Raw genomic sequence first — 14014 nt, 5'->3', positions numbered from 1 at the left:
CCTCCCATTCCTCAGACGACATGTCCATCCTGGGCCTCCTGCAGTGCTGCAACGATGCCACCCGAAGGTTGCAGGAACAGCACCTCGTATTCCGCTTGGGAACCCTGCAGCCCAATGGTATCAATGTGGATTTCACAAGCTTCAAAATCTCCCCTCCCCCTACCGCATCCCAAAACCAGTCCAGCTCGTCCCCGCCTCCCTAACCTGTTCTTCCTCCCACCTCAAGCCGCACCCCCATCTCCTACCGACTAACCTCATCCCGCCCCCTTGACCTGTCCGTCCTCCCTGGACTGACCTATCCCCTCCCTAACTCCCCACCTACACTCACCTTTTCTGGCTCCATCCCCGCCTCTTCGACCTGTTTGTTTCCTCTCCACCTATCCTCTCCTCTATCCATCTTCTATCCGCCTCCCACTCTCTCCCTATTCATTTCAGAACCCCCTTCCCCTCCCCCATTTCTGAAGAAGGGTCTAGGCCCGAAACGTCAGCCTTTCTGCTCCTCTGATGCTGCTTGGCCTGCTGTGTTCATCCAGCCCTGCAACTTGTTGTCTTGCTACTTGAGTTGTCTGTTTGTACTTATTAACATAGCTGTACATCTAAATGAAGAGCAGTTGACATAACACTCTCTCCTAACAACAACCAATGATTTAAGACTGAACAGGTCATTGCAGGGATTGACAGCTACTTTGTCTATTTTCCCTGTGTACTTGTTGCTGCAGGTTTGAATCAGTCTTTTGAAACATACGAGGAGACTTGTTGGGTCATGATGTCAAGAGTTCACAAGCACTGTCCATTGTTATCCTAGAAATCTTCCACAAGGATTAACAAGTATGCTATTCGCTGGGAACCTTTCTAGATTCACCAGGAACAATGAAGCACTTGGTCAGTGGCATCTTTGTTAGACCTTTGGCCTGCAAGAGGATTAGGAAGGCAGGAGAAATGGCAAAGCAGTACCAGCTGCATCAAGACATGGGGACTCGACAAGGAGTTAGACATTTACTACTAAGGGTACAGGATATATAAAGACAAAATACTGCAGATGCTGGAGATTTGGAAGTAAACAATAGAGTTTGAGAAACTCAGCAAGTCTGACAGCAGCTGGAAAGAGTTAAAGTTTCAACTCCAATGACTCTTCTTCATAACACCACCAATTACTCCTCTTGGAAGTCCTCTACCAGGACTTTCAGGGCCACTGTGTTGTCTCTTGGTTCCCAAACTATCCTGGTTGAATTGGATGAATGGAACCTACCTGCACTCAGGAAACTTTTATCTGAACAGCACAAGTACTAAGCCTGCGAGTGCACGTTTAGCTCTGCAGGCTATTTCAGGCTATATTTACCAATTAAGACCAGAATTTGGGCCTCTTGTGGTGTATTGGCAGTATCCCCATCTCTGAGCCAGGAGATCTGGGCTCAAGATCCACCTGCTCCAGAGGGGTCATAACATTTCCGATTAGAAAATAATACCAGGTTGATTGGAAAAATATGTATTAAGACCAAAATTGCGAAAGCTACAGTTTTGAACAGGCATGTCGTACTTGGATTGCAGCCATCAAACACCTCTTCATCAAAATCAAGCATGGCTTTTGTAAGCACATAGAGGCATAAGAAAACACACTGATATTTGTTCTATAAAAACCAAAAGAACTGCAGATACTGTAGACAAAAATAGAAATTGCTGGAAAAGCTTGGCAGGTTTGGCAGCATTTGTGAAGAGAAATCAAAGTTAATATTTTGGGTCAATGACCCTTCCTCAGAACTGGTAATTGTTCAACTGTAATTCATATTATGTTTGAACCAAAACTGTACGTTTTACTGCCTAAACACAACATACAAAGACAGTTCTAACATTCACAAAACTAACACAAATCATTTCAGAAAAAGAGCACTGTTCCATGACAGTGCAAAGCAAGTAGGAAAAAACAGAATCAGGATTTTGATCTCTACCACCTCAAATCAATTGTTTATAGTTGAGCATGATACTACTGAATTTTTTTCATTTGTATTATGGCAGTAGCTATTTATAATTCTTTCAAAGTCAGTTTTACAATTCAATGAAGTTTTGACAACAAATAAAACTTTTAACAAGGAAATTTTTTTTTAAAAACGAAGCATGATGGATAATTACTAGAATACTCTCCACATATTTAAACTGAACAAAGCATTTGCAGTTAAGCACTTGCCAACATAGCTTTCTTTTCTGTATTCTCTAATAAGTGTACCAGATATTTTACACAAAAATTTAATGAACCATAAGAAAAATTCTCCCCCGAGTCACACCTACGTACCACTACTGTAGTTTTGTAATCTTTTCTAGCCAGCTCTTTCATTGCAATTTCTTCAGAGACTGGACCAAATGTAAAATAATTGGGGTAAAAAGCTCCAGCCAAAACAACCTGTGGAAAAATTACATTGCAATATAAACACAGCACAACTTAGAGCAGCCCAATCTAATTTTTAAAAAAAATTAGAAGTCTATTCACTCCAGCAACTAGAAACCTAAAGTTTGAGTCTTCAAAAAACAGTTACTCAAAATGCATCAATGCATTAAAGTGGGTTTGAAGAGGAATTGTGTTAGTGGTTCAGAGAACGTTCAATGTAGAACAGTACAGAACAGTACAGAACAGTACAGGCCCTTCAGCCCACGATGTTGTGCCGACCTATTATCCTACTTGAAGATTAAACTACCCTGCATACATTTTACTATCATCCATATGCCTATCCACAAGTTGCTTAAATGTCCCAGATGTATCTGACTCCACTACTACCGGCAGCAGCACATTCCACGCACCCACCACTCTGTGTAAAGAACCTACCTCTGACATCTCCCCGATACCTTCCTCCAATCACCTTAAAATTATGTCCCCTCCTAACAGTCATTTCCACCCTGGGAAAAAATCTGTGGCTATCCACTCTGTCTATGCATCTCATCATCTTGTCCACCTCTATCAAGTTACCTCTCATCCTTCTTCGCTCCAAAGAGGAAAGCCCTAGCTCCCGCGACCTTTCCTCATAAGGCCTGCCCTCCAGTCCAGGAGCATCCTGGTAATTCTTCTCTGCACCCTCTCTAAAGCTTCCACATCCTTTCTATAATGAGGCGACCAGAACTGAACACAATATTCCAAATGTGGTCTAACCAGGGTATTATAGAGCTGCAGCTTAGCCTCGCGGCTCTTAAAATCAATTCCCCTGCCAATGAAAGCCTACACACCATACACCTTCTTTACAACCCTATCAACGTGGGTAACAACTTTGAGGGATCTATGGACATGGACCCCGAGATCCCTCTGTTCCTCCACACTGCCAAGAATCCTGCCATTAACCCTATATTCTGCATTCAAATTCGACCTTCCCAAATTAATCACTTCACACTTTTCCAGGTTGAATTTCATCTGCCACTTCTTTGCCCAGCTCTGCATCCTGTCAATGTCCCGTTGCAACCTACAACAGCCCTCCATGCTGTCCACAACTCCACCAACCTTCGTGTCATTGGCAAACTTACTAACCCACCCTTCCACTTCCTCATCCAAGTCATTTATAAAGATCACAAGGAACAGAGGTCTCAGAACAGATCCCTACGGAACACCACTGGTCACCGAGCTCCAGGCTGAATACTTTCCATCTACTACCATCCTCTGTCTTCTATTGGCCAGCCAATTCTGTATCCAGACAGCCAAATTTCCCTGGATCCCATGCCTCCTTACTTTCTCAATGAGCCTACCATGGGGAACCTTATGCCTTGCTAAAATCCATATACACCACATCCACTGCTCGACCTTCTTCAATGTGTTTTGTCACATACTCAAAGAATTCAATAAGGCTTGTGAGGCATGACCTGCCCCACACAAAGCCATGCTGACTATTTCTAATCAAACTGTGCTTTTCCAAATAATCATAAATACTATCTCTCAGAATCCTCTCCAATAATTTGCCCACCACAGAAGTAAGACTGACTGGTCTGTAATTCTCAGGATTGTCCCTACTCCCTTTCTTGAACAAGGGAATAACATTTGCCACCCTCCAATCATCTAGTACTACTCCACTGGACAGTGAGGACGCAAATATCATCACAAAAGGCGCAGCAATCTCTTTCCTTGCTGCCCGTAATAAACCTTGGGTATATCCCATCTGGCCCAGGGACTTATCTATCCTCATGTTTTTCAAAATTTTTATCACATCCTCCTTCCTAACCTCAACCTGTTCAAGCATGGCAACTTGTTTCACTCTGTCCTCACAAACATCAAGGTCCCTCTGACTACTGAAGCAAAGTATTCATTAAGGACCTCCTCTACCTCCTCTGACTCCACATACAAGTTCCCTCCACTATCCCTGATCGGCCCTACCCTCAATCTGGCCATCCGCTTGTTCCTCACGTAAGTATAGGACGCCTTGGGGTTTTCCTTAATCCTACTCACCAAGGCTTTTTCATATCCCCTTCTAGCTTTCCTAAGTCCATTCTCCAGTTCCTCTAGAGCCCTGTCTGATCCTTGCTTCCTCAACCTTAAGTAAGCTTCCTTCTTCCTCTTGACTAAATGTTCCACATGTCATGTCATCCAAGGTTCCTTCACCTTACCATCCCTCCCTTGCCTCAGTGGGGCAAACCTATCCAGTACTCATAGCAAGTGCTCCCTAAACACCCTCCGCATTTCTGTTGTGCATTTTCCTGAGAATATCTGTTCCCAATTTATGCTCCACAGTTTTTTCCTAATAGCATTGTAATCCCCCCTGCCCCAATTAAATACTTTTCCGTACCATTTGCTCCTACCCCTCTCCATGACTATAGTAAAGGTTAGGGAGTTGTGATCACTATCACCGAAATGCTTTTCCACTGAGAGATCTGACATCTGACCTGGTTCGTTGCCAAGCACTAAATCCAATATGGCCTCCCCTCTAGTCAGCCTATCTACATATGGAGTCATAAATTCTTCTTGGACACACCTGACAAAATCTGCTCCATCCAAACTATTTGCACTTTGGAGGTTCCAGTCGATATTAGGGAAGTTGAAGTCACCCCATGACAACAACCCTATTACTTCTGCATCTTTCCAAAATCTGCCTCCCAATCTATTCCTCAGTGTCTCTGTTGCTATTGGGGGGTTCTCGCAAAACTCCCAATAAAGTGACTGCTCCTTTCCTGTTTCTGACTTCCAACCATACTGACTCAGTAGATAAACCCTCCTCGACGACCTCTCTTTCTGCAGCTGTGATACCATCCCTGATTAGCAATGCCCACTCCCCCACCTCTTTTACCTCCCTCCCTATTTCTTTAGAAACATTTAAACCCTGGAACATCTAACAACCATTCCTGCCCCTGTGTTATCCAAGTCTCCGTAATGGCTACAACATCATAGCTCCAAATACTGATCCATGCTCTAAGTACGTCACCCTTATTCCTGATACTTATTGCGTTAAAATAGACAAACTTCAACCCGTTGCACTGACTGCAACTTTGCCCTATTAACTGTCTAGCCTTTCTCACAGACTCTCTGCATACTGTATCTGCCTGTACACCAGCTACCCCATCCATAGCTCCGGTTCCCACCTCTGTGCCAAACTAGTTTAAACCCTCCTGAAGAGCTCTAGCAAACCTCCCACCCAAGATATTGGTTCCCCTCCAGTTCAGGTGCAACCTGTCCTTCATGTACAGGTCTCACCTTCCCCAGAAGGTATCCCAATGATCCACATATCTGAAGCCCTCCCTCCTACACCAGCTCTGTAGCCACATGTTCAGCTGCACTCGCTGTCTATTCCTAGCCTCACCAGCCCGTGGCACCAGTAGTAATCCTGAGATTATTACTCTGCTCATCCTGCCTTTTTGCTTCCAACCTAACACCCTGCATTCACTTTTCAGGTCCTCGTCCCTTTTCCTAGCTATGTCATTGGTACTGATGTATACCACGACTTCTGGCTGCTCACCCTCACCTTAAGAATCCTGTAGACTTGATCCAAGAATCCCCGAATGTGGCACCCGGGAGGGGTTCACTTGATTCTTTCATAGGAAGAAAGGTTTAAGTTATGCAGAAAGGTTTAATAGGTTGGCCCTTTACCCTTTGGAGTTTAGAATAATGACAGGTAATGTTATTAAAACATACAAGGTCTTGAGGGGACTTGACAGGGTAATTGCCAAGAGGATGCTTGTCCTTGTAGGAGAGACGAGAACTAAGAGCTCTCGTTTTTAAGATGAAGATTAAGACCATAAGACATAGGAGCAGAAATTAGGCCATTTAGCCCATTGAGTCTGTTCAGCTATTCAATCATGGCTGATAAGATTCTCAAAATTATTCCCCACTTTCTCCCCATAACCTTTGATCCCCTTGACAATCAAGAACCTATCTATCCCTGTCTTAAATAAACTAAGGGATTTTTTTAAACTCTTGGATGGTCATTAATTTGTGGAATGCCCTTCCTCAGAAAATATTCAGGACTAAGTCAGTGATTGTTTACCAAGGTTGAGTTGGATAGATTTTTGATAGTGAAGGGAACCAAGGATTATAGGGGTGTAAGGGGACAAGGGTGGACAAAACAAAAAAAAGTGACTCGAAGACCACAACCAGATCAGCCAAGATCTCAACTAAGGCATAGCAAAATCTTGGTCCACATAGGACTTGGAAGCAGGAATAGACTATGTTCCTAAACAGACCCTTCTTTACGGAGGTTGTAGACATGCTTTCCGAGCTGGTTGGTTTGTTGGGGTGAATGGTATTCCTTCTGGTTTTGTTTCTCAGTGGTTTGTACACAGGATCCAATTCAATGCGTTTGAGGATGGAGTTTTGGTTACCTAGAGGTCTATGTAGTCTTGATGTCATCTCTGAAATGTCCTTGATGTAGCCCACAAACCAACAGCCACCCTACGACAGCTATTGACGAACATAAAGGATCCCATACCCGTAGCCAGCAAAACTGGGGTAATATACAAAAACCATGCAAGGATTGTGAGAAACACTATGTAGGCCAAACCGGAAGAAAATTGACTATACAGATACGTGAACAGCAACTAGCCACCAAGAGACACGACCAATTCTCACTTGTCTCACTGCACACGGACAACGAGGAGCACGAATTCAACTGTGACAACACATCGATAATTGCACAAGCCAAACAGAGACACGTCAAGAAATTCCTAGAGGCCTGGTATTCCAACCAGAACTCCATCAACAAACACATTGAACTGGACCCAGTGTACAAACCACTGAGAAACAAAACCAGAAGTAATACTAATCACCCCAGCAAACCGAGGCACGTAAAGTACAAGCGGGACAGAACACCAACGCTTCACCGGAGGTGCACTGACAATGTTACCTAGCAGGGTGACAAAACGTTTGCAACCAAACCCACCAGCTCGGCAAGCATGTCTACAACCTCATCCACAACCCGAGGTACAAATCATCTTGAAAACTTTAAACCCTTCTTCACTGTCAATGTGCAAGAACCTGGCCTCTGCAGGAACTTCATGGTGTGTCTGTAAGGAGCAGAGTCTCTTTCTGTTCTTTACCAGACCAGTAGTGCAGGGAAGGAGCCAGGTTACCTCTGTTGGATAATAGGTGCATGCATCACATCAGGCTGTTGTAAACTATGATCAATATTTAGGTAAGATATGAAACTTGAAAAATGTTGTATGTAAAAACACAAGAAACAAAACAGCACCTGCAGAATGAATCTTTGTTTATGCACATACTCTTCATTTGTACACCCATTGGTGTGATCAGTACACATATTAAAACATTGGACACGTTCTTTCAACTCCTCATGCAACTGTGCCACCTAGGAGGAACCAGTCAAAAACAGATGATTGGAATTCATGTTCCAAAGACATGATAGGTTTTCATTTAGCCATATAGTTAATTTCTTCAACAAAAACAGAAATTTTCAGCAGGTCTGGCAGCATCTATGGAGAGAAATCAGAGTTAATGTTTCAGGTCCAGTGATCCATTTTCAGCATTTAGCTAATTTCTCCCTTTGAAATCCTGTGCTACAGACCCCATCCAGTTCTTAAACTATGTACTTACTGCAAGTCTCCACTATTTTATCTGGAAGTAAGAATAACTAGTCAGGTAAAGGACAAGATCAATAGGATGAGAGCCTATCTAACCTACATAAATTGAAAACAAAAATTGACAGATAAAATAATAAGACTAATGAGCTGTCCTTTCAGGATAAATTTAGCCAGAACTCCCTTAATAATGAAACAGTGAAAGAAAACAGACAAGACAGATGTTAGGTTATAGAATAATTCAGAATCAGGCTGAACATAAGAGGGGCATGAAAAACAATAATGAGTAGAAATAGAGAAAGTACAAAAAGAGATTGAAACTATTGTGAAAGAGAATCTGAAAATTTCTTTCAGTATATAAATCATACACAGGTGGTAAACAGGAGAGGTCCAAATGTCCTAAAGGAGGATTTAAACAGAGAGACTGAACATGAGCCTAATGTGAGTACAAAATGAGTACTTTGCTTCTGTTCTTACCAAGGAAATGCTGCCAAGGGTCAATGCAAAAGAGGAGGTAGCTGAGATGATAGCTGGGCTAAAACTTGAGGAAGAGGAAGTCTTTGACAGGCTGGTTAAACTTTAAGCTGATAAGGTGACCAGTTCCATGTCACATGCATCTGAGAATACTAAGAGAAGTAAGGTTGCGGTTTACAGACACTGACCATAATTTTCTGATGCTCCTTGGATAAAGGGATGGTACCAAAGGTCTGGAAACTACAAATGTTACCAAGCTTGTTCAGAAAAGAACGAAACAATATGCTCAGCAACTATAGCCATGTGAGTTTAATCTTGTTGATGAAAAAGCTTTTGGAAACAATCACTATAGGGCAAAATTAACAATAATTTCGACAAATGTAGATTAATCAAGAAAAGCCTGCTTAATAACTGCTAAAGACAAGCTTTTGAGAGTTGGATGAGTTATCACAGAGGGCAGAAAAGATAATTGGATTTCCAAAAAGCATTTGTAAAGTGTCTCATAATTTGTATATCTGTAACATTAGAGCTGATATAATAACGACAACTATACCAGCATGGAAACAAACATGACTCAGTGACAGAAAACAGCGCAGTGGTAGATAGCTGCACTTCCAGCTGGAGAAAGTTATGAAATGGGGTGCCTGAATCACAAACTGCACAATAGCAAACTGCGCAGATGACACAAAACGTGCAAGTGTTGTGAACTAAGAAGAATATAACGATAAAACTCAGGTTGACATTGAAAAAGCTGGTGGAATGGGCAGCCATATGACAGATGCCAGCCTCAGGCCAATTTGATTCATTACTCATGACATCAAGAAACAGCTTTGGAGTAATGTGAAGACATTTGAGACAACACAGAAAAGAATCATGATTATAGCTCCAGGTAGCCTGTAATTCAACTTCATGGGCAGATGTCAGAAGTTGTGGTTGTCCTCCTTGAAGGAGAAGATTTAAAGGAGTGGAATCAAAATGTTCAAATAATGACAAATCTGGCAAAGAAGATAGGAGAAATTGGTTTTAATGGTGGGTTGAGACAAAGGGACACAGATTTCAATGTAAATGGCAAAAGTAGCAAAGGAAAAAGGGGAGAAGCTTTTTTTTAATGCATCAAGTGGTTAGGAACTTGAGTACACTGCCCGAGAGTATGGCGAAGGCAGAATTAAGGCTTCTCAAAAATAATTTATTAATATCCGAAGGGCAAACTTTGCTTGGTTACTGGGAAAGGAAGGAGAGAAGGTCCGGAGAAACTGCTCTTGCTGACAGATGGCACATTCACGATAGAATCAATGGTCCCCTCTTCTATAACTAAATTGTATAATCTTAAGAGCTTCAAAAGGTTACAGCAATTATGCTACCCATGTCCCTTCTTCATCTGGACAATGGTAATTAACCACGTCTGTGAGTTACACCATTTCCAATCTTGTTATAATAGCCCTTCTGAACCTTACTTCAGGCAAATACACAAGAGATAAATCCCTTTTTTATAAAAAAAAAAAATCCTATAAGCGGATCCCCACTTCTTCAGTTCATTACTCCAGTGTCAGACTTACAGAAAGAAACAGCTCACAGGCAAAGTGACAGTAAATTCACTTCACTATTAGTTCCACTAATTCATTGTCCCTGTGGAAATGCATACTGGTAAAGAAGAATATTGCAATTGTAAAGTATTTGAATAACTTTTTAGTGATTTCAGGAAACTTGCAATTGAAGTAAACAGATGTGTGAACAACTCCTTGAAATTATGAAGAGAAGTTCGGCGACTGGGTAGTTAGTAAATCATCACATATTAACAGTCTTTGTTGCAATGTAATAGTCCTTGACAATAAACTCACCTCTTTTATTCTTTTTATCTGGATGTAATTTGATTTTCCCCATTCTAACTCAGCCTGTGTCATATAACAATCATTAGAAAAGATGCACAATACATCAATTTATAAGGACAAAACTTAGTATTGAGATACAGGAAATCAAACAGTGAAATATGCACAAGAGTCAATAACGGCAAGAGTTAAAATCAGGTAAACAGGGCTATACATTTTTATGAATTATCTTATGAAGCCTCCATTTCAGAATGATCTAATAAAACTCATGAACTTTTATCGTGTTCCACAGTTATTTCAAGAGTGCTGCTTTTTACGGATTTTATTCAATTTTAACAACTACCCATAAAAAATGCAGCCTAAGAAAATCGTACATCTACACAATTATCAACTTGTAAGGAAACTTTTTTTAAAAAATTCACCTGAAGCCAAACTAAGTTTGAAGAAAACAACTGATCAAATGACAGTAGCCTATGACTGCAAAACTCTGAAGAAGTGCACGATGAAGAAGTGAAAACAAGTATGAACTGGTTTACCTTTAAAATTTTCATAAGACAAAACAGATTGGATATCACAACAAATGAACTGTAGTGTCAAGATCAAAGAAAAATGTACATTTTGAATAGTACCTGTGCTTCAATTTCATTAAAAATATACCAGAAACTAAGCAACTGCCATTAATGTATATTACAAGAGAGAACCATTGGTGATAAAGCTCATGCAGTTTTGAGGTATTGCTTACATATCTTCAGTGTGTCTTCAAATACAAAAATTGTATTAACAATCCTATGATCACTCCAATTTCCACTGATTTTCCAACAATCCCTTCATAAACCTTACATATTCAACTTCTAGTTGAATGGAACAAATGGTCTGATAAGACATATTCTTTGATTGGATTGCCTGAAGCCTTGAAAATCCTTGTTTTAGACTCTCTTCACTGCAGCAACTCATGTGCTGGTGGTGCTCTCATGGTATTGGCAGACAAAAGATTATGGAACTGTGATCAAGTAAAGATAAAGGATGTTCAAATCAGGATGTATTGTGATTCAGACGACTTGGAGGTGACTACGCTCCCTTAATCCTCCTGCTCTTCTCAATGGTCGAAATTGCAAGACAGAGTAGACAGTTAATACAGTTTGGCATATTCCTGCAGTGCATGCTGTAGATGGTACAAACTTCAAACTAGGTATTCTTGTAGCAAAGGAATGGACATTTGTCCCCTCACAAACGTATCAAAGATGATGGCCTTGAAACTATTGAGCTTCTTACATTTTAAAGCTGGTGCAACTATCCAGGCTAATGGCAAATATTCCATTATATTTTTGACTTCAGCTTTGGTGAGAAAGGTATCAGCTTTCAGAAGCAAGTCCTTAATTCAATTATCCACTTTTATTATGATTGGTCAAAAGATTGATGGTGGGATACTTTACATAATAGTACCACTGAAGATGAAGGGGAGGTCACAGATACTATATTTGATGGACAGGATGTGGAGGTGCTGGAGTTGGACATGGGTGGACAAGGTCAAAAATCACACGACACCAGGTTATAGTCCAACAGGTTTATTTGAAAACACAAAGCTTTCAGAGTCTCGTTCTTTCTTCAGTTGTCAGTGAGAGAGGTGTCATCAGTCACAGAATTTATCAGCAAAAGATCAAAGGGTCATAGGACTGATGCAAATATTTTGAACATTCCTAAGATGGCTGTTAAAACATGAATCAGTTAGAAAGGATTTATATGCAAATCCCAGAATTTCTTTCAAGTCAGTGCCCCGAGATAACTCAAGATTTTATCAGGATACCAGAGGCGACATCTCGGGTCAGACAATGCATTTTAGGCGTGAGGCCTTGTCTAGAATCTGGCTGTGTACTAACTTGGAGTCAGACTGGTTTAATTTCCAACTTATAAAATGCCACATTGACTATCCACAAATTGTGTGCTTTTTGAACAAAATAGAACGCATCTGCAATCACAAATCTGCAAATGCAAATTCACACCGTAGATGTCTGAGAGTGTGAGATAGTCAGAGTGAGTGAGAGGGCGCGTGACAGCACGCAAGAGAGCATGCGAGAGTTTGTGTGCATGTGTGGGACTGTGTGATTGAGATGGTCTATGTGTGTGTGTGTGCGCGTGTGAGAGAGAGTCTATGTGAGACAGTGTGTGCGTAGATGTACGTGTGCATGTGCATGCATGCGCGTGTGCACACGTATGTGTGTGTGTGTAAGACAGTGTATAGTATGGTGGGGTCACCTGTAGTGCAACATGAACCCAAGATCCTAGTTGAGGCTGTCCTCATGGGTACCAAACTTGGCTATCAGCTTCTGCTCAACGACTCTGCGTTGTTGTGTATCCTGAAGTCTGCCTTGTAGGATGTTTACCCGAAGATCCGAGGCTGAACGTCCTTGGCTGCTTAAGTATTCCCCCACTGATGACTGTTAGGCAGTGTCCATTCATCCGGAGTCGTTGTAGCATCTGCATGGTCTCGTCAATATACCATGCCTTGGGGCGTCCTTCCCCGCAGCGTACAAGATAGACAACATTGGCCATGTCACGCAAGTATCTGCCATGTGCGTGGTGGGTGATGTTCCCACATGAGATGGCAGTATCCATGTCAATGATCTGATATATCTTACAGAGGTTGCCATGACAGGGTTGTATAGTGTTGTGGTCAATGTTGTCCTGAAGGCTGGGTAGTTTGCTACGAACAATGGTCTGTTTAAAGTTCGGGAGTTGTTTGAAGGGGAGAAGTGAAGGCGTAGGGAAGAACTCGGCGAGGTGCTCATCATCAGTGATGACATGTTGAAAGCTACAAAGAACACAGCATAGTTTCTCCGCTATGAGGAAGTACTGGCCGACAAAGGGTACCCTTGTAGGTCGTATCCTGTGTCGGTCATTAAGGATTTTCACTGTGGCTCGTCGGAACTGACAATCGATGAGTTGAGCGTCGTATCCCGTTCTTGAGGGCGTCCTTCAACACCTTCAGGTGTCAGTCGTGTTCCTCCTCATCCAAACAGATCCTGTGTATGTATAGGGCTTGTCCGTAGGGTGTGGCTGTTTTAATATGTTTACCGTGGATGGTCGAGAAGTGCAGCATCATGAGGTTATCTGTAGGCTTGCAGCAGAGTGAGGTATTGAAGTGTCCATCCTTGAAGTAGATGTGAGTGTCCAAGAACGTGACTGATTCTAAAGTGTAGAATCTGATGGTGGGATGAAACTTGTTAATATCACTATGCAGTAGTTTCAATGATTCCTCGTCATGAGTCCAAAGGAAGAAAATGTCGCAAATGTATCTGACGTATAGCATTGGTCAGAGGTCCGATGCAGCAAAGAAGTCTTGTTCGAACTTGTGCATAAAATGTTTGCATATTGGGGTGCAAATCCGGTTCCCATGGCTGTTCTGTGTGTCTGGATGAAGACTTCATGTGTCGAAGGTGAACACGCTATGGTCAAGGATGAATCGAATGAGTTGTAGGATGGCGTCTGGAAATTGGCAGTTGTTGGTATTGTGCAATGAGGCTGTTGCAGCAATGCCAGCATTGTCCATTGTGACCGGTCCATGGGTGCTGAGTTTCTGCAAGAAATCTGTTGTGTCACAACAGAAGCTGGAGGTTCCCTGAACAATGGGTTTCAAAATGCCCTCGACATTTCCAGGCAGGTTCTCACACAGGGTCCCACTGCCTGATACGAAGGAACGTCCAGGTGAGTTGGCTTTGTGTATCTTT

At 42.0% G+C, this 14014-nt stretch overlaps 1 protein-coding gene across 1 annotated transcript in view; it reads right to left on the bottom strand.

Moving 5' to 3' along the window:
* Window positions 1–833: 833 nt before the first annotated feature.
* The window catches only part of LOC109922655 (ATP-dependent RNA helicase TDRD9-like), a 65421-nt gene continuing 52240 nt past the window's right edge, over window positions 834–14014 (bottom strand). Inside the window, exons 17-20 of the mRNA XM_048600099.1 lie at window positions 10302–10355; window positions 7644–7760; window positions 2288–2395; window positions 834–911 (exon numbers count right to left, since the gene is read on the bottom strand). Of these exons, the coding sequence (XP_048456056.1) occupies window positions 834–911; window positions 2288–2395; window positions 7644–7760; window positions 10302–10355 (357 nt within the window). The remainder of the gene's footprint in view (window positions 912–2287; window positions 2396–7643; window positions 7761–10301; window positions 10356–14014) is intronic.

The sequence above is a fragment of the Rhincodon typus genome, chromosome 8, assembly GCF_021869965.1.
Source record: "Rhincodon typus isolate 14 chromosome 8, sRhiTyp1.1, whole genome shotgun sequence".
Taxonomy (NCBI): domain Eukaryota; kingdom Metazoa; phylum Chordata; class Chondrichthyes; order Orectolobiformes; family Rhincodontidae; genus Rhincodon; species Rhincodon typus.
This window is presented reverse-complemented; position numbering and strand designations above follow the sequence as displayed.